The 19724-nt window shown below is 44.1% G+C and overlaps 1 protein-coding gene across 1 annotated transcript in view; it reads right to left on the bottom strand.

Annotated features, from left to right (window-relative positions):
* Positions 1–13759: 13759 nt before the first annotated feature.
* LOC310770810 (glycogen debranching enzyme-like) overlaps positions 13760–19724 on the bottom strand; it is a gene marked incomplete at its 3' end in the record, with an annotated part of 125254 nt that continues 119289 nt past the window's right edge. The window contains exons 31-33 of the mRNA XM_083631854.1: positions 15808–15895; positions 15556–15689; positions 13760–13877 (exon numbers count right to left, since the gene is read on the bottom strand). Of these exons, the coding sequence (XP_083487980.1) occupies positions 13760–13877; positions 15556–15689; positions 15808–15895 (340 nt within the window). The remainder of the gene's footprint in view (positions 13878–15555; positions 15690–15807; positions 15896–19724) is intronic.

Below are 19724 nucleotides of genomic sequence, written 5' to 3'. Positions count from 1 at the left end.
GCGTTAACAAGCTTGAAAATTGTGTTGGAGAGGTCACAGTCAGTGACCTTGACCTTTGACCTTTGATCATCAAAATGTAATCCGTTCATCCTTGCGCCCAAGTCGACGTTTGAGCCAAATTGGAAGAAGTTCCATCAAGCCGTTCTTGATATATCGCTTTAACGAACTTGGGAATGGCATTTGTGAGGTCACAGTGACCTTGACTTTTGACCACGAAAATCTAATCAGTTCATCCTTGAGTCCAAGTCGATGTTTGAGGCAAATTTGATGAAACTCCGTCAAGGCATTCCTGAGATATCGCGTTAACAAGCTTGAAAATGGCGTTCGAGAGGTCACAGTGACCTTGACCTTTGACGACCAAAATCGAATCAGTTCATCTTGAGTCTAAGTCGCTGTTTGAGGCAAATTTGATGAAATTCCGTCAAGGCGTTCCTCAGATATCGCGTTAACGAACATCGGACGGACGTATGGACGGACAACCCGGATCCATAATGCCTCTGGCCTGGCTATCGCCGGCGGAGGCATAAAAATAGCCTATAAAAATAGCAGCCCCGTTGCACACAGCACACCTTAGTGCGCTTTGGAGACGTTTATGGTAACTTTTTTATGCAGGTGATTTAGTGATATTTCTCCACGCAGCGTTCAGCTGCAATCGGCAGGGTCAAACGTGCTTGGGAGCAAATAAAAATGAATACTTCATGCTGGAGGAACAAACCATAATCTTAAGGAAATATGAAGAATTCAAAGATGTAGGCTAATAAAAACCAAAGGCAACACTGCTGAACATAATAATCACAGAAAGGAGGGCTGGCAAAAATCTCAATGCGTAAGTTATTCAGCTTGCTTGATTTCGCCACCGATGTTCAGCATCTCCGTTGCGTACATGGTGCGCTTTGGAGACATATATGATTTAATGGGTCTTGGCGGTCGCAAGACTCTTCTCTCCTTTTCCAGGAACCTCATTGGTTCATGAGCGGTGCCTTTTAAGGTTTAATCTTATCCTTGCAATTTAACCTGCTATCGTCCAGGTTAAGTGTGAAGCATAAGTTTCTATGGAAATATATCTCGGTAAGAAGTTAACTAGCGTCATAGCACGGTAAACCCAGGGTTAAACCTGAAGTTACCTCGCTAAGCCACTAATCTTGCTTTGTGGTATAGGTCTCAGATGGAGGAGGTAATGCAGGCAGGCGCAGGCTTTGGGCCCTATTCTCCCACAGGCCTTCGGCGCAAAAACTGGCCTTACACGCAAAAAAACGTGCCTTGTGCCTGCCTCGGGAAGATATCAACATGGCTTTAGGCCTCCAAATGCGCTTTAGGCGAACTGGGCGTAGCGCAGTCCCAGAATGGGCGAGAATGGGCGTTTCGGCCTTAAATACCGGCCTAATGATATCTTCCCACCTGGCGTAAATTCAGCCTATTCAGTGCGCTGGTTGCGCGGAGCGCTCCTCTGCCCTTTCCTCTGTCCCTTCTCTCTGTGTCACTCCCTCTCTTACTCATCAGTCTGACAGGCACAATACAGACTGCTTGAAAAAAGTTTGCCGGTTCTCTCTCTCAGAAAAAATAAGTTGTTCTACCGTACATATTTTAACAACATGACAGTTTTTTCTAGGATGACAGTTTTGAGCCCACATTCAGAGGCTATTGCATCATCCTACCTGTGTAGTCAAGGAACGAGATCATTCTGGGCAAACATTCACTGCCTGCCTTCCCTGCAACAGCCAGACATGTGAAATCTCCCAGCATGCATTGGGCTAATCCATTTCGATAATCAATCGCATCGAAATTAGCCTAAATAGATAGAAAGGTACATCGAAATAGATCTAAATAATGTGTAATGTCCCCATAACATGCTATTGTAGAACATTTCAATATTGGACAAAATAAAATTGCGAAATCCAAACACAACCCTATGTGAAACATATATATCCCTCGTCGATTTAACGTGATTTAGATAAGTGACAGCATAACGCGGTTCTACTGTCATGTGCTATACTGTGATGTCTGCTCCAATAAATTGACCCTACTTCACATTTAGTTTTACAATAAAAACACATTTCTGCAATGACTTTACATAATGTAGGCTATATTTATTGGCATCATCCTACCTGTGCAGCAGGGGAGAGAAAACATATCATTCTGGACAAACTTTCACCAATCGAATTCAACCAGAGAGACACATTTCTAGAATGACAATGATGTATTAGATGATTAGATACATGAGCCTGTAGGCACATAATAGATATATTTTTGGCGATTAGACTCCATCATGACGTCAGCTTGATTATGACGTCATGATCAGCAGGGGTAGATGGATGCAGCCAGAGTAGATTGAATATCCCCCTGTGGAGTCTAGACCTGGTGGTGGTGAGTAAACTTGTTCTTGCTGGAGAAGGCTTCTCAATCTGAAGACCTCAGAGAGGACTGGAGGAGAATGGGGTGGAGGAGGGACGCAGGAACGTACTGAAACTCAATGAGACGACAGAGAGAAACGTGAGGTTTTTAGCTATGACAGTACATTTATATTCGAGTAAGCAATTAGGTTAGATGGAGGAATTGCTTGTTTTGGCTGAAGTTGCTATGTATTGTCTGTAAGCAATGCAATGCATTAGGCTAACAGATGCGAATGAATACTTGCTGAAGTTTCCGAGGAAGCATGCGATGGCTGCTGTTGAGACCTGGTTAAGGCTACTGGAGAGGAAGCTGCGACCATCGCCTCATGGGAACGCCATCCACCACTGATATTCCGCCAGTCAATCTGAGGGAAAGCAGCTCAGACAACATGACTGAATTAGAATATGCTGCAAAGAACTGACGAATGCCGACACGTTTAAATGGTTCAGAACGAGCTAGGTTACATAAATAATTACATTGAAATGATGCAAAAGATTTAAGACATGACATGAACCTGCTGCCGGGTACGTAAATGATTTGAGACCATGCACGCAGAACAGAGCATTTGACAAGAGTAGGACAGACGCGATAACGTTAGCTTTCCCAAGTTGGAAGCCCGGCTCCATGAGCCAGATGCTCACTCCCTGCCAACCCTCTGCACAGTGCCAGAGGACACAGAATACACCATCCTGAACAAAATGGCTGACTATGAGAAGTTACAAAATGGCTGACACATGTGACTGACAAATATATTGCATGACCTTAATTTAAGTCCCAACTTGAGACCAAGACGACTGCTTCTTTGATTATGCTGACTTAGAGCATGTTAAACATTCTAGTCTCAACACATGGTTCCTTATCCATGAAGGGAACCTTGAAGCGAGCCATTTGACTGTGCTTACGCACATCCTGTCACATGGGCTGATTTGAGCATTTAGAGTGAGAACGTGCATGCAAACACTGCACCAAAGTTAGATCTATCATGATCTTAGCTTATCACGCACGTGATCACATGCAGAATTTTAACCTTGATTTAAACCCATGAACATTTTTACACATTATTGCAAACTACATTTATAGATGAAAAAAAAAACTAGATTTGGCCATATGAATGATCGAGATTCGAGTGCATAATGTGAATTGAATTAATAATTTAAGATGAGAAATTCTGTAAATGAGGCAGAGTTTGGGAAAACAGGTGATAGAACTTTGAACCAGCAAATTTGATCATGTGATGCAAGCATGAGAATGAGCGTGAATGATTAGCCTGTTTTAGTGCGATGGTGTAGAATACTCAGCTTTGATAGAGTGAAGTGATGACTACATCTCCCAGCATGCTTAGCGCTGGGTGGACTGGGTCTGCAGATGACGTCACGAGTCGCGTAATGGCGCTGAACAGCATGACTCGAGTTCTAAATGATTATTCTTGAGTGGAGAACTTGACACACATGAGCTGAGTTCTGAATGGGTTAATTCTGAGCGGAGACTTGACTCGGACAGTAGCAAGGAGTTTAGCCGAATGCTTCCGACAAGTGGAATATTGATACCTTTTACAGTCTATGATCGATACCAGCTTTCCCTCCGCCAGGGCCAGTGCATTGCTGTTGAAGTGAATAAGCTCTCGGAGTCTTGCTGAAGCCGTGCGAGATTAGGAGCCGACGGAGCCGGGGACAGGAGTCATGACGGACGAACAGAGGCGCGGTGGTCCGGGGCACTTGCGTGTGTGGACGGGAATCAGCATGGGCTGCACGGAGTGACAGGTAGGCAGGCGCAAGCAAGCCGTGTGGCGCAGCATGACAACATAAGCATGACTTGCCCGACAGAATCCATGAACGAAAATGCCAGCATGAATGGACTCTTTGTAGGTGACTGCAGCACGAGCAGCATGACGGCGACGGCGTAAACGAGACCGGAGACAGCAGAGTAGTATTAGCAGGCAGCAGCACTGAATGACCAACGCAGGAACGTACTGAAACTCAATGAGACGACAGAGAGAAACGGAGGTTTTTAGCTATGACAGTATAGACCATGATAGGCTGAATGGGAAGATGTGTCATGCTCTGATTGGCTTAATCTAAATGATACCGCCCACAAACCGTGACGCTAGGTAGAAGCGGGAAAGGGGTGATTGGTGACTGAGTTTTATGAATGAGTGGGCGTGACATTAAAAGGTTTTCTCCTGACAGGGAAAATATGGGAATGAGGACAGGAGGGATGAATGAGAGCCAGTGACAACTAAAGGGTTTCTCCTAGAAACAGGAAAATGCAGGTTGATTAAGAAGTGGGTATGAGAGCTAGAGTTATATCCTAGGAGAGTGAATGAATGAAAAGTGAGTGAATGAATGACATTACGGTCTCTCTTAAAGAATTTTCGCTCTAGCTACATTTAATCTCATAGGGATAGGCTATATTTTTCTAGCTGATGCGTTTAGAACATTCTTTTCACTTTGATCTTGCTATAGTGTCGCGTATTTACATGCTTGCAGTATTTAAACTGCAGTTAGATTGGTTTGAGAATAATATAATAGCCTATAGGAGACAGACAGAGGGGATAAAAGGGGGGGGGGGGGGGGATCAGAGCCCTCGGCTTTTCTGAAGCCGGACTGGATCGCTCCGTGGAATTGGAGCTTAAAAGGCAAGCTGGGGACTGGTTTACTGCACTTCTCCAATGAGCAGATAGTGCATAATTTTATGCTTAAAAGGCATGGTTATAATGATTAAGGCCACCTGTTGCGCCGACACCAAGATATCAAGTGCGCTGGTCCACACCCACAATCTGGGCTGCGCCTGGCACTAAACGCAGTTTGCAACGCCGATGCAACGATAGAGCCCACCGTGTGTGTCTCCAAGGCAGCTCAGGGACCCAAACACCACAATATCCATTCACACCTCTAATTGCAGGCTGTTGAAATGCAACACATGACTGCATAAGACAGGTGTGGAAAGGTACTGTATGATAAAGTGATATTAGAAGTTTAATAGGCTACGGAATTTGTAGAAATTATAGTGGAAATGGAGGTGGGGGGGGGGGGGAGTTTGGTAATAATGAAATTTGAACAGGTGTCCCACTGGAGCACGGGTGGGCACTTATTTTTCCTGGGTCATGCCGTAACCTCTAATCTTATCACTAGATTAAATTATAGAAAACATATTATGCACTTATTCTATAGCATTTATTATGTTGGAAATCACACCAAACAGCCAATTTAGGTAATCTCATTAGATTTTTTAGCTTCATAAGTGGTGTGATTTGTCTTACTGGCCGTTCGCACCATACGCCGAAGCAACGCTCAACCTAAACTCAACCTACGCTGAACCCACAAGTTTCATTTAGGCGTCCTTGTTAACAGGCGAGGCCGTCCACACCGGCCGCGCACGTGTCACGCTCAAGGCATGCTCATGCCTTGCTCAAGCGATCATTCAGGATTCAGTCCTATTTTCCAAGCGTGAGCCGTGAAGCGTGAAGCTGCCAGGCATGAAGTCAATGGGAGTTGTGGACGGGTTCAAGGTGCGCAGAGTGAGGCACTGAGGAAAAGAGACTGATCCTACTGTGACCGGTTAAGCGTCAGTTCAGCTTGAGCCTGCCTCAAGCTTCAGTTCTGCCTCTGTTCTGCATAATGTGTGAACAAAGGCTTAGACCTCCCGGGGCAGGCAGAACCATCATGAGGGCCGGTTCTGGGCTCCTTGCCACATAATGCCTAGGTCTGCACTGGAGGGAAGGTTATTGTATATCTATATATACATATTATATTATTGTTATAATATGAATCAAATAGCAACTAGTCTAGCCTAGTAAATAAATGAACCAAACAACAAAACGCTGCTGACTGTTAATGTTGATGGTGGTTGACAAACAGCCCTGTCTTCAACTGGGCTGACTACTACGATTTGTACATCGCCAGCCCCAATGGGGCCAAGACCACCCATAAGTAATAAAAATAGAGTCCGCACACTGGCAGCTGCTCCCAAATATTTATTTGACCACAAAAAAGTGACGTTTCGGGCAAGGCCCTTCCTCAGACATAAATGAAGTGTAGGGACACACCCCTTAAGTACCCTCACAGGGGTCACCTGACACATCATGTGATACATAAATTTAAACATACAGTGCACTTGTTCACATAATCAAATGGCAACAACTGGCAATATCAAAACATAATTGTCTCAAAGGACAATAATGGAAGTATTCAGAACAACTTGAATATCACATAAACTGGGGTTATCAGGCATAAACCGTCATAATGAAATGTAATATTTAAGAAGAAAGTGTGATGTGAACTATTACAAGGTGGTCTCTACTACTTTAAAATTGTGGTAGTAGTAAAAAAGTATATGAAGATACCACAGCTGTGAAGAAAATGACACAGGACAGAGATATTAGACAGAGCAATATTCACTACAATGTGGACATAATGAGATTAGCACACACAAAAGCACACCTACAAGCACACCTGCAAAAGGACTACAAATGACTACAAAAATGGCCACAAGTCAAAATCTTCGTTCAGCCCTCTTGGGGCTCGAGTGTACAGGGTGAAAATCCAAAAGGCCTCTCTTTTAAGTAGTAGAGAGTTGATGTCACCTCCACGTACAGGGTGTTTAACAAGTTCAATGCCAGAGTATCTAAGAGAAGAAACATTGTGAGAAGCTTGTGTGAAGTGGACAGCCACTGGGCTTCTGATGTCATTGTTACGGATGTTGAATCTGTGTTTCTAGTCTTAAGTGGTCTGGTGGCTTTGCCTATGTAGGCGAGGCCACATGGACATTTGAGCATATAGATGACATTATTACTTTTACATGTTATCACTCCTTTGATGTTAAAGGATTTTCCTGTACGTGCATGAGTAAAAGTGGTGGCTTTGTGTGTAAAGTTACACTGTGTGCAGTTGCCGCATCTGTAGTTACCATGAGGGATAGACTGTAAAAAGTGGGGCTGGGTAGGAGGTGGGAGGTAGGCTCTCACAAGCAGGTTTCTTAAGTTAGGTGGTCTCTTATAGACGATCCGAGGTGGTGTGTCAAGGGACTTGAGAGCTGGATCAGATTCTATAATGTGCCAGTATTTTTGAATAATAGATTGAAATTCCCTGCCAAGGGGTGAATACTGGATTATACAATTAACTCTAGATTCAGATGCTCTGGATCTGGTGTGGCTGAGACACTCTGCTTGTGATACATACAAAACGGTGACGTGCACGTGTGACCCATTGATGTTTATACTGTCTCTGTTGGAAACGAGTTTCTAGGTCAGCAGCCTGGGCTTGAAAATCATCATCAGAGCTACAGATACGGTGAATGCGGTTGAACTGAGAGATGGGCAGACTTCTTTTGAGTGGAATTGGATGGAAAGAGTGTCCATGCAGAATGGAGTTTCTGTCCGTACTTTTACGGTATAGGTTGGAGCCCAAATTATTAGCATCTCTGTATACAAGAATGTCTAAAAAGTTCATCTTATGCCTGTCATATTCCATTGTGAATTTCAGATGACGACTGTTGGTATTGATAAAATCATGGAACTCCTTCAGTTGTGTTTCAGATCCTTTCCACACAAAGAAAATGTCATCAATATACCTCTTCCAGTTGCTGATGAAGGGTAGATGTAGGTTGCGATGCTCATTAACACATTGACTGCCAGCCGTTTTTTTTTTGCTGTAGGTAGCTTCTGCCAAGCCGTTTTTTGAGGATTCTGGCTCATTTTACAAGAGCCGAGGATTCTTTTCTGCTTGGAGTTTGTGAACACAAAGTTCACAAAAGTACTAATAGAATGTGTGCTTTCTCTGTCTAAAAGAGTTAGTTTGTAGAGTTAGTAGTTATGTAGATATTAGCCGTTGAGTACAGCATGGTTTTAGCGTCTGAGAGTGAAAGCTGAGATAATCGCAGTTTTGTGAAATTCAATCAAACAGGCAGAACAGTCACTTTAACCATTTATTTTTGGCATCAGTGAGAGATCAGACATCCAAACAATATAGTTCCGAACGCCCTCTCCTTCAACTCCTCCCTCCGTGGGCGTGTCTAGTGGCTTTCAGCCTGCGTTTGTCACAAGCGAGTGCTCTGCTGCTGCTGCGAGTTTGAGCAGCCTCCCTCCCTGGCAGCGAGTTTGAGCAGCCTCCCTCCCTGGCAGCGAGTGTGGGCTCACTCGTCTCTTGGGTTTGAGAGCCCCGATGAAGCCCCGTGCGACTCTAGGCTTTATGCTGCCCACCCAGTCCATTTCTGGAACCCCCCACCGCAGCAGCGCGAAAGCGTCCCCGCCTACAGTATGAGAATGAGGCTCGTTCGTTTCTGGCATTTCCTTGAGAATGGAGGAAGCAGCCGCGGGAGGCTTTTGGTTGACTTTCTCTCTGTCGGGAGAGCACCGTCGCCACCTAGCTGGTCGGTAAAATAGATTATACACATTCAATACTTCCAATATCTCCATAGGAGACGCGGGGGGCATTGATCCACGTAGCACCGTCAAAAAATTTTTTTTTTTTTTTTGACGACTCAACTCGTCGTTGGCAGTGAACGGTTGGATTCTGTTTGACGACTCAACTCGTTGTTGGCAGTGAACGTGTTAAAAATGATGTCATGTTCCATGAGTCCACAGTATAAGGAGGCAAAGCTAGGAGCCATTTTAGCCCCCGTGCTCGTGCCTGACACCTGGTGGTAAAAGTCAGAGCCAGACAAAAAGAAGTTAGAGGTGAGCACAATTTCAATAAGGTCTACAATACATTCAGTACTGGGGGTGCAGTCAGTCCTTTTATTTAAGAAAAACTCTGCAGCCTGTAATCCCCCTTCAAAAGGTACGTTTGTGTAGAGAGATTCACTGTCCATGGTAACGAAAAAGGAGTCTCCGTCTGGTAGCTGAATAGATTGAATCATCTTAATGAACTCCATAGAGTCTTTAACATAGGATGGAAGAGAGATGACAAGAGGTTGGAGGAAATGATCAACAAATGCTGAAATGTGTTCTGTTAGACCGCCGATGGCGGCTACAATAGGGCGGCCAGCAGGTGTATCAGTGTAAGATTTATGAATCTTGGGGAGGGTGTACAGCACCGGTGTAACAGGAAAGTCTACCACCATAAATGCATGTTCTGGTTTGGTGGCCAAGACCACCCATCCCATGGAGTATATCGCGTTAACGAGAATCAGACGGACGTACAGACAGACGGACGTACGTACGGACAACCCGAAGCCATAATGCCTCGGGCCGCCGGGCAGAGGCATAATAAACACTACAGCAGCTGATTTCACTGAAGTCAAACCATTCAGAATTCGGAATTTAATGTCACAACCTTAAAGAGCTGGACCCAAAAGCGGACACGGAGACAAATCCAACGAATAACAAGATTTAATTTGCACAAGGTAATTTTGTAGGCATGAGCAGGAGACAGGCAAGCTGGCAGAGCTGATGATCCAGGCAGCAGGCGTGGGATCATGAACACAGGAACTGTAGACAGCTGGCAGCAGAGATCAGGAGACCTGAACATAGGAAAAATCATGAGTCAAAAATGTTGGTAACGCTTTAGAATACAGCCCGCAAATAAGCATGTAGTTAGAGTATAACAACGGGGTTTAGGGCTGTAGTTATAGTCTAACTACGGGGTTTAAGGAGTGAATTATAAGATCTGTACTTATAGTCTAACTACGGGGTTTAAGGAGTGTAGTTATAGTATAACAACGGGGTTTAAGGAGTGTAGTTATGGTATAACAACGGGGTTTAAGGAGTGTAGTTATAGTCTAACAACAGGGTTTAAGGAGTGTAGTTAGAGTATAACAACGGGTTTAAGGAGTGTAGTTAGAGTATAACAACGGGGTTTAAGGAGTAGTTAGAGTATAACAACGGGGTTTAAGGAGTGAAAAAATACTTTAACTAGAGGGTAACAAGATCTGTACTTATAGTCTAACTACGGGGTCGCGGGCTGTATTATGAAGCAGGGGACAAATGTTTGTACTTATAGGCTAATTACGGGGTACCACACTGTACTTACAGGGTAACTACGGGGTTTAAGGAGTGTAGTTAGAGTATAACAACGGGGTTTAAGGAGTGTAGTTAGAGTATAACAACGGGGTTTAAGGAGTGTAGTTAGAGTATAACAACGGGGTTTAAGGAGTCTAGTTAGAGTATAACAACGGGGTTTAAGGAGTGTAGTTAGAGTATAACAACGGGGTTTAAGGAGTGTAGTTAGAGTATAACAACGGGGTTTAAGGAGTCTAGTTAGAGTATAACAACGGGGTTTAAGGAGTGTAGTTAGAGTATAACAACGGGGTTTAAGGAGTGTAGTTAGAGTATAACAACGGGGTTTAAGGAGTCTAGTTAGAGTATAACAACCCCGTTGTTAGACTCTAACTAGACTCCTTAAACCCCGTTGTTCTACTCTAACTACACTCCTTAAACCCCGTTGTTATACTCTAACTACACTCCTTAAACCCCGTTGTTATACTCTAACTAGACTCCTTAAACCCCGTTGTTATACTCTAACTACACTCCTTAAACCCCGTAGTTACCCTGTAAGTACAGTGTGGTACCCCGTAATTAGCCTATAAGTACAAACATTTGTCCCCTGCTTCATAATACAGCCCGCGACCCCGTAGTTAGACTATAAGTACAGATCTTGTTACCCTCTAGTTAAAGTATTTTTTCACTCCTTAAACCCCGTTGTTATACTCTAACTACACTCCTTAAACCCCGTTGTTATACCATAACTACACTCCTTAAACCCCGTTGTTATACTATAACTACACTCCTTAAACCCCGTAGTTAGACTATAAGTACAGATCTTATAATTCACTCCTTAAACCCCGTAGTTAGACTATAACTACAGCCCTAAACCCCGTTGTTATACTCTAACTACATGCTTATTTGCGGGCTGTATTCTAAAGCGTTACCAAAATGTTTCCTCAAGGAAGATACAGGAACGAGCAAACACGAGAGTGGCTAGGCGTACTACCACGTATGGAGACTTAACAATCTGGCGACGAGTCACTGGAGAGCCATGGTATATGTAGAGGCGTCTGGTAATTAGCTGATCACCACCAGCCGTGCAGCAGCCCAGGTACCAGGTGCAGATCTCCGCCCACTACACACAAACACTCAGGGGAGGGGGAAACACAGGGAGAAAAAAGACACACAAGACAAGACACTGCTGTCCCCTGACATTTAAATTATAATGGTTTAAGGCTTATTATCTCCCTCGTATGACCATCACTTTGTTCCCTGAAAACATCAAACGAAAAAATAAATAACCTACATGGCTATACGTATCCCAGCGAGCACAAAACGCTTTTTCAACGTTGATTTTTAGTTAGTTTTTAGACCTAATTTCACCCTCTTTTCAACCGGCTAAAATGTGGTTAAAACGTCAACGTGTCAAAAAACACAATTTGGTTAATCATATTGTTAATACGTTTGTTGTAGCTTGAAATGGAGACAATATTGATAGTGTGTGAATTGGGATTTGTCCGATTTATTGTAACAGAGTTGAAATCTGGTCTACACAAACACTACATTTCAACGCATTTTATGTCACATTAAATATAATAAATAATGGACTTTATAGGCTATGTGCTGCCAGAAAAAAGCTTCCAGGACACAATTAATACTTTAGCGCTATAAAATAATGAATTGAGTTCTGCAGTAACGCGCATGTGTAAGTACTACTTAGTCGCTAGCTGTGACTGACTAGTCTAGTCACTAGACCAAACAAGTCTGCACCAGTCTGCACCCCAAGTGCAGAACGAGGTGCTCTGGGCACGCTATATTATTAACAGACTGTATAAGCTACAAGGCTCTGTCCCCCCTGAGTTGCCGGTGTTAAATGAAGCCTCTGAAGCCGTACAGCCTACATAGACGCACACACAGTCAACATAATTTTATTGTTACATAATATGGCACACATGATATAAAATATACCTGTTCCTGATTGTTTAGCCTGTGAAGCCGTACAATCATGTTCAAGTTATGTACGAGATAGTATTAGACTATAGGTCTATATATTAGACCTGGAGCCCACTATCTTTCTAGTGAATGTATAGCTTACTTTATAAAGAGTGTTGGCCTGAATGCTGGAGATCTGTGGTTCCAATCCCATGTCTGCCATTGGATTTTTTATTTAAGATCCTGGTGAAATATGATATCCTGGCGAAATATGGTTGGATTTTTAATTTAAGATCCTGGTGAAATATGAAATCCTGGTGAAATATGGTCTAAATCTGAACGTCTGCAAATAGTGGGTGAAAAAACTTTCACTTTCAAACCTTCCTTGCACCTTTTTTCAACTTCCCTTTCAATGACCCTAAATGTTTTTTAAACGTCTTTTCAACTGAAAAATGCTTGCTGGGATGATTTGTGTATGGTGTTTGAGGCGGGACTTCCTGAACTATAAAAGGGAACACAAGCCTCATTTGCCATCGCAAGCGCTATATACAGTAGCATACTGTAGCATAGCACACACAAAAATCCACCCTTCATAAAGGTACTTGTATCTTTTGAACAGAAAATTATAAATACATTCTAATTTGCGTTCTGTATTACCCACAACATGCTATCTTCGTCCTCGCTAATTTGAGCATAAAATGGTGGAAAAAGAAAGTCTGTAAACATTCTCCTCTTTAACATGATGTATAAACTTTTATTGTATGATATTTTCTGAGCACACAGAAAGCAATATACACTAACACCTCCTAGTGGTAGAATTTTGGAATTTTCAGCACGACTGTAAAAGGGGTAGTTCATCCTCTCTGGTTGAACGTGTGTCAACTCAATACTGAACTCAGCTACTGCAGTTTTCTGTTCATCTTCAAATAGATTTAGACTGAACTCGGCTGCTGTCGTGTTCTAGAACTTTATATTGAAATAGATGTAATCACTGAACTCAGCTGCTGTCGTGTTCTAGAACTTCATATTCAAATAGATTTAATCACTGAACTCGGCTGCTGTCGTGTTCTAGAACTTCATATTCAAATAGATTTAATCACTGAACTCAGCTGCTGTCGTGTTCTAGAACTTCATATTCAAATAGATTTAATCACTGAACTCGGCTGCTGTCGTGTTGTAGAACTTCATATTCAAACAGATTTAATCACTGAAATCAGCGGCTTGTCAAGTTCTAGAACTGCATATTCAAATAGATTTAATCACTAAACTTAGCTGGTGTCATGTTCTAGAACTTCATATTCAAATAGATTCAATCACTGCACTCAGCTGCTGTAGTGTTCTAGAACTTGATATTCAAATAGATTCTGCGTGTGTGTGTGTGTGTGTGTGTGTGTGTGTGTGTGTGTGTGTGTGCGCACGCGCGCGTGCGCGCGTGTGCCTGCGTACGTGTGTGTGTGTGTGTGTGTGTGTGTGCATGTGCATGTGTGCACGGTAGTTGGTGGTGGGGGTGTTGGGTTAGAGGTCATACAGGACCTCCAGGATGGTAGCGATGGACCAGGCTTGGCTCTCACAGCTGAAGGGGCAGTACTGACCATTCTCATTGGTCAACTCAGGTAGACCCTTCCAAGATGACCTACAAGGAGACATTTGACAATCTTATAACAAGAATGTGGGGGGGGGGGGTGTTGGTGTGTGTGTGTGTGTCCGTGCGTGCGTGTGTGTGTGTGTGTGTGTGTGTGTGTGTGTGTGTGTGTGAGAGTGAGTGAGTGAGTGAGTGAGTGAGTGAGTGAGTGTGTGTGTGTGTGTGTGTGTGTGTGTGTGTGTGTGTGTGTGTGTGTGTGTGTGTGTGTGTGTGTGTGTGCGTGTGTGTACGAATAGCAGCGAAATCAGGTAAAAACGGCAAACTCCAGGTTTCAAAACGGGAGTCCACAAACCAATGGGTAACGTCACAGTGGCTATGTGTAAAACTTTACGAACAGAACTGCATCAACAGCAGCGTAAAACTTTACGAGCACAACTGCATTAACAGCAGCGTAAAACTTTACGAGCACAACTACATTAACTCATTCCCTGCCAGAGGTTTAGAGAATAAGTCACTAGCCACCGCTAGGGTTTTCGATTATTTTCATTAATTTTCCAAGACCCACAGAATATTTTATTCTATGATTACTTAAAGACTGACTATCCCAAAAGAAAGAAGAAAGCCTCTACTTTCATATGAAAAGAAAAGTTTGATTCTACCTTCATCCGTTCTTTAGTTATCGACCCCTGAATGTAGGTCGTTTTCACCAAAAGCAGTCTGTGACCAGAAAGCGGAGGAAAAGGCATTTTTGTAAATTAATCTTCACGGCTCCTGACCCGAATAAATGCCTTTGATGGCGGATACTGGCCGATGTTACACTCAACTATGATCCCCATAATGATTTGGTTTCCCCTCCCGGTCAAACACGCCCATGGGCACAGCTTTTACTGTAACACCGGTGTGAGAAAGAGATTCACCCCACTATTGAGAGAGGGGAGCCCGGGTCACGCGTTCGTCTTACGCGGGGGAGCGACTGGTTGTCTGTGTACTGTATGTCAGGAGCAATCTACCGGCTGAATTTTACACGGTGTCAAGAGTTTAGGAACTAATTCCTGAGGACAAGTGATTTGTGGACGTGTTGTCAGCGCCTGCAGCGTGTGAGTGACAGGCTGCCCCCCCCCCCTGTGTAATGGAGTCTCGATAAAAGCTGCCGGACCACGCTTTGAGCAGTGCCATGGAGCTGTGCTATGGACCTTTTCTGATGGGAGATTGTTGCTTTTCTCTGCTTCCTGGTTTTGTTAGACAATCGTGGTCGTTCCTGTACACCTTTACACGTGCTGTAATGTTTCACAAGGTAAGTAAGAGCCATCTATCACATGATGGTGAAAACACTTATTGCCGTCCAGAGACGTCAATGGTGGGTAAGCGTTGTGTGTTAAAAGACGTCAGTAGACAGCAATGGCGGGGAATGAGTTAACAGCAGCGTAAAACGAACACAACTGCATCAACAGCAGCGTAGAACTTTACAAACACAACTGCATCAACAGCAGCGTAAAACTTTACGAACACAACTGCATCAATGGCAGCATAAAGTTTACGAACACAACTGCATTAACAGCAGGGTAAAACTTTATGAGCACGACTGCATTAATAACAGTGTAAAATTCTACGAACACAACTGCATCAACAGCAGTGTAAAACTTTACGAAAACAACTGCATCAACAGCAGCGTAAAACTTTATGAACACAACTGTCTTAACACTGTAAAATTATCAGCGGGGCTGCTTACCTCTCCAAGTGGATGTAGTGGCGAGAGAGGACATTTTTCACCAGGTAAACCGTCTTGTCGTACGTCTCCTTACCCATTTTCTTGGCAAAGTAGAGTTTGGCACGCAGAAAGTAGCCTACAGGCCACAGCCATTCCTGCAAAGAGGAGTATAGAGAGAACATTTTAAATACTACATACTGTAACTACTACATACACTATTAAGACGTTTTCAGTGGAAACAAGAAGAAGTCTAAATGGTCAACAATGACTTACTGGGCCTTGATGATAGTTGAAGCCCTTAGCCAAGTTGAAGTTGTCATTATCCAGGTTATTGTTGTAGACTCCACAGTACACACTGTCACTGAGAAGAACAAGGCAGAAGGATAATATCACCTGTCTGACAACAATCACCACACCTCTCATCACCTGTCAGACAACAATCACCACACCTCACACCTCTCAACTCATACTGTCAAGGGCAAGATTAAACAGCAAGGTCCTTGAAATGTATGTTTGTGTTGTCAAAAAAATATTTTGGTGGAATAAAACATACAGAGCAAAACTGCTGTGATCTAACAGAAGAGGTCGACTTTGAATAGAGACTTTTCAGTTACATCAGGGATTTAGCAACTATGGCTAATGCCATCTTGGAGGTCCTTTGAATAATACCAGTGTTTGTGTGGTAGGTGACCTGAATGCTGACCTCTCAGACGGCAGCTCCCTGTTTGCCAATCACATGTTACAGTTTTGTGAAGACAATAATTTTATACTGTCCAGTCAATTGCTCCTACCTGTGGGTAGCTATACTTATATAAGTGAAGCCTGGCACACAACCTCCTGGCTTGACCATTGTATCAGCACTGCTGACGCTCATGCAGTGTTACGGTCAATAGAGATTGTGTACGAGGTGTCCACTGGTGATCATATACCATTCATTATGTGTTTGGACATAGATAATCTCCCGGAGCTAGCTCATGAAGTTTATAGTGCAGCTAAGGCTAGAATTGACTGGGCTAAGCTATCCAGGGCTGATGTGTTATCTTACTATGGGGAAACTGATGACCTTCTGAGTAATGTATATTTACCCTTAGGTGCTGTTATGTGTGCTGATGTCAATTGTAAAAATGAGTCACACCGTAAAGACCTCTGTGCCATGTATGACTGTATTGTGGGAGCTGTGTATGAGGCCGGTAGGCCTTACAATACCAAGCCTAAAGCACATAACATCAAGCCTGGCTGGAATAAGCATGTTGCTGCACTTCATACAGAGGCTAAGGAGGCCTATAGGGCCTGGGTCTTGGAGGGTAGGCCTAGGCAGGGTCCTGTCTTGGATCACAAAAAAAGCACAAATGCTAAGTTCAAATATGCAGTCCGCTATGTGGGTAAGAATGAACAAGCAATGAGAGCTGACTCTATGGCTGAGAAGTTGCTTGGTAACAATGTCACTGGATTTTGGAAGGAGGTGAGAGCTCTGAACAGGAGCAATACATTGTTGCCATGCACCATAGAGGGGGTCTCTGGTACAGACAACATAGCTGAGTTGTGGAGGCAACACTACTCTGACCTTTTTAATTGTCTGACAAGCGATCCCTTTAATGTGGGAAACATTGCCCATGACGAGGCAGTGTCTATTAAAACTGTTGAGGTCCATCAAGCTATTGCCCAGTTGGCTGACAATAAAGCAAGTGGCTTAGATGACATCACTGCAGAGCACCTTAAGCTAGCAAGCCCTAGGGTTGCAGCTCTGCTTGCCATTTGCTTTACTGGTTTCATGAGCCATGGTGTGTTGCCTCAGTCTATGTTGTCTGTTACTCTTGTGCCGGTCATAAAAGACAAAGCAGGTAAGGTAGGAAGCATACTGTAGATAATTACAGGCCGATTGCTCTGGCTAGTGTGTTATCCAAAGTACTGGAAAGGATTTTATTAGATCATTTAAGCCTTTTTATTTCCACAACAGACAATCAGTTTGGCTTTAAAGCAAAGCATAGTACTGATTTGTGTATATATGCTTTGAAAGAAATTGTTGAGACCTATAGAAGGCAGAATTCTTCTGTACTAATTGGTTTTATTGATGCCTCCAAGGCGTTTGACCGGGTCAATCACCATAAACTGTTTTTAAAACTGAGTCAAAGAGGTGTGCCTGGCAGCATAACCCGTCTCCTGGCATACTGGTATGCCAACCAGAATATGCACGTCAGATGGGGCAATAGAGTATCCACCCCCTTTGGTGTTGGTAATGGGGTGAGGCAGGGGGGGTTACTCTCCCCAGCTCTATTCAATCTATACATGGATGATTTATCTGACCAGCTAAATCACTGTAGGACTGGTTGAATGATTGGTAATACCTTAGTCAACCACCTTATGTATGCGGACGATTTGGCCATCGTCTCCCCTAGCAGTGCTGGGTTTCAACAACTATTGAATATCTGCTCCATCTATGGTGTCAAATTCGATGTAAAGTACAATGCCAAAAAAAGTGTGGTTATGATCTTGTGGCAGGTTGGCTGCCTCTGGGTTCATTCTGCCTGCTGATTGACACCAGCTGGGAGTCCCTAATCAGTGTACAGGTATATCAGCTGTGTTTGCAGCGGCGCGACACACAAACACACTGTCTTGCTGGCGTCGGGCTGTTTGCCATCGGCTGGAGTGCGGGCATCAGCGCACTTGAGAGTCGGGAAAGCGGGGTTGCAAAAGCAAAAGCGGTCTCGACCGTCCTGTCCCCCCCCGTCAGCAGCGGGCCTCAAGCCTGTCTGTTTTGTGGAGGGCAAAACAGCATTGCACAAGTAAAAGCGGTCTCGACCGTCCTGTCCCCCCCCCCCGTTCAGCAGCGGTCTCTGGTTGAAAGCGGGCTTCAAGCCTATCTGTTGTGTGGAGGGCACACCTGGCTGCCCATCGTTACAGATTGGCTGCGCTGAGGGAGCTTGTGTGGGGCAGCTCACTTTACCGGGCCACGGCTGGCTCCCCTGCTTTCTCCCTCCTTGGCGGCTTTGTGGGAAGCTGCGCTGCAGTCGGACGTCAAGCGGCACGCCCAGCCTCCAGTCCGGGGCGCTGTGCTGCTGCTCTGTTTCCACCACTCTTACACACGAACCCCTTTCCATTAGTTTTAGTTGTTAATTATATTGTCCATTGGTGGTTGTAAATGTCGGCTTAATTATATTTTGTCTCTCCCTCTCTCAGGTGCTTGGGCAGCGTGGCAGACTTTGGTGATGGCACTCTCTTCCTGTTTGGTAAAGCACTGGGTGGTTTGATTTGACTTGTGATTTTGTTGCTTTTGAATATTATTTTTGATCTGTTCCTTTTCTCTCTGTAGTCTGACCATTTACTGTAAGTCCCTCGCCCTGCAGATATTCTCTGAGGCAATGCCGATTGTTAACCACCAATTTGGAACCTGAACACACTGTTTTAGCCTATATTCCATTCACTGTCTGGTTTTAAAAGAAAAACTGTTGTACAAAATAAAAGAACATATATTTTTGGAAGTCCGTCTCCTGTTCAATTGTGATGAACCTGGGTTGACCTTTGCTATCAAGTGTTAAATTAAAAAGTTGTTCTGGTATTTCCTAGGGTGCAATTCCCTAGGTGGCGTAGTCGCACACTATGACCTGGTCACATTTTGGCGTAAGTCGGCAGGATACAGTTTAAACAACAGAGACGTGACTTCAATTTTTTTGTTTTTTTGTTTTTGTTTGTTTTTGCTATATTTTGTGCTTTGTATTAAAATTGTTTTCTTTCAGTCAGGTTGGTGTGTTGGAGTGGAGGCAGCAGTGGAAACAGAGCAGCAGTATTTGTGCCAGCTTTGAACACCCGGACCCCTGTTTTTGTGAGGTTGGTGTGTGCAGTTCACATTCACACGGGTCGCGATGGGGGAGGAAATACAGCAGCTCAGAGAGCTAGTAGCACAGCTTAAATCAGATAATGAGCGGCTATCTCGAGAAAGGGATGCTTCCCAGGCAGGCTCAAGCGGAGCCAATTCCGTTCCCCACACTTCAGGTGGACTTGCAGGTGCCAGCCCTGCTGTCGCTGAACGGATGGTGGTGATACCTAGAGAGCGCAAATGCCCCATATTTAATGGCAGGACAGGCATGGGGATAACTGAGTGGATAGAGGAGGTACAGGCGTCCATGCGGGCCCGCCACCTGTCAGCGAGGGATCAGGCCTTCTTCATTTTTGACCATCTGGAGGGAGAGGCC

This window comes from Poromitra crassiceps, assembly GCF_964638095.1.
Source record: "Poromitra crassiceps genome assembly, chromosome: 2".
In the NCBI taxonomy this organism is placed as follows: domain Eukaryota; kingdom Metazoa; phylum Chordata; class Actinopteri; order Beryciformes; family Melamphaidae; genus Poromitra; species Poromitra crassiceps.
The sequence above is the reverse complement of the archived record's forward strand: the minus strand, read 5'-3'. Positions and strand labels throughout refer to the sequence as shown.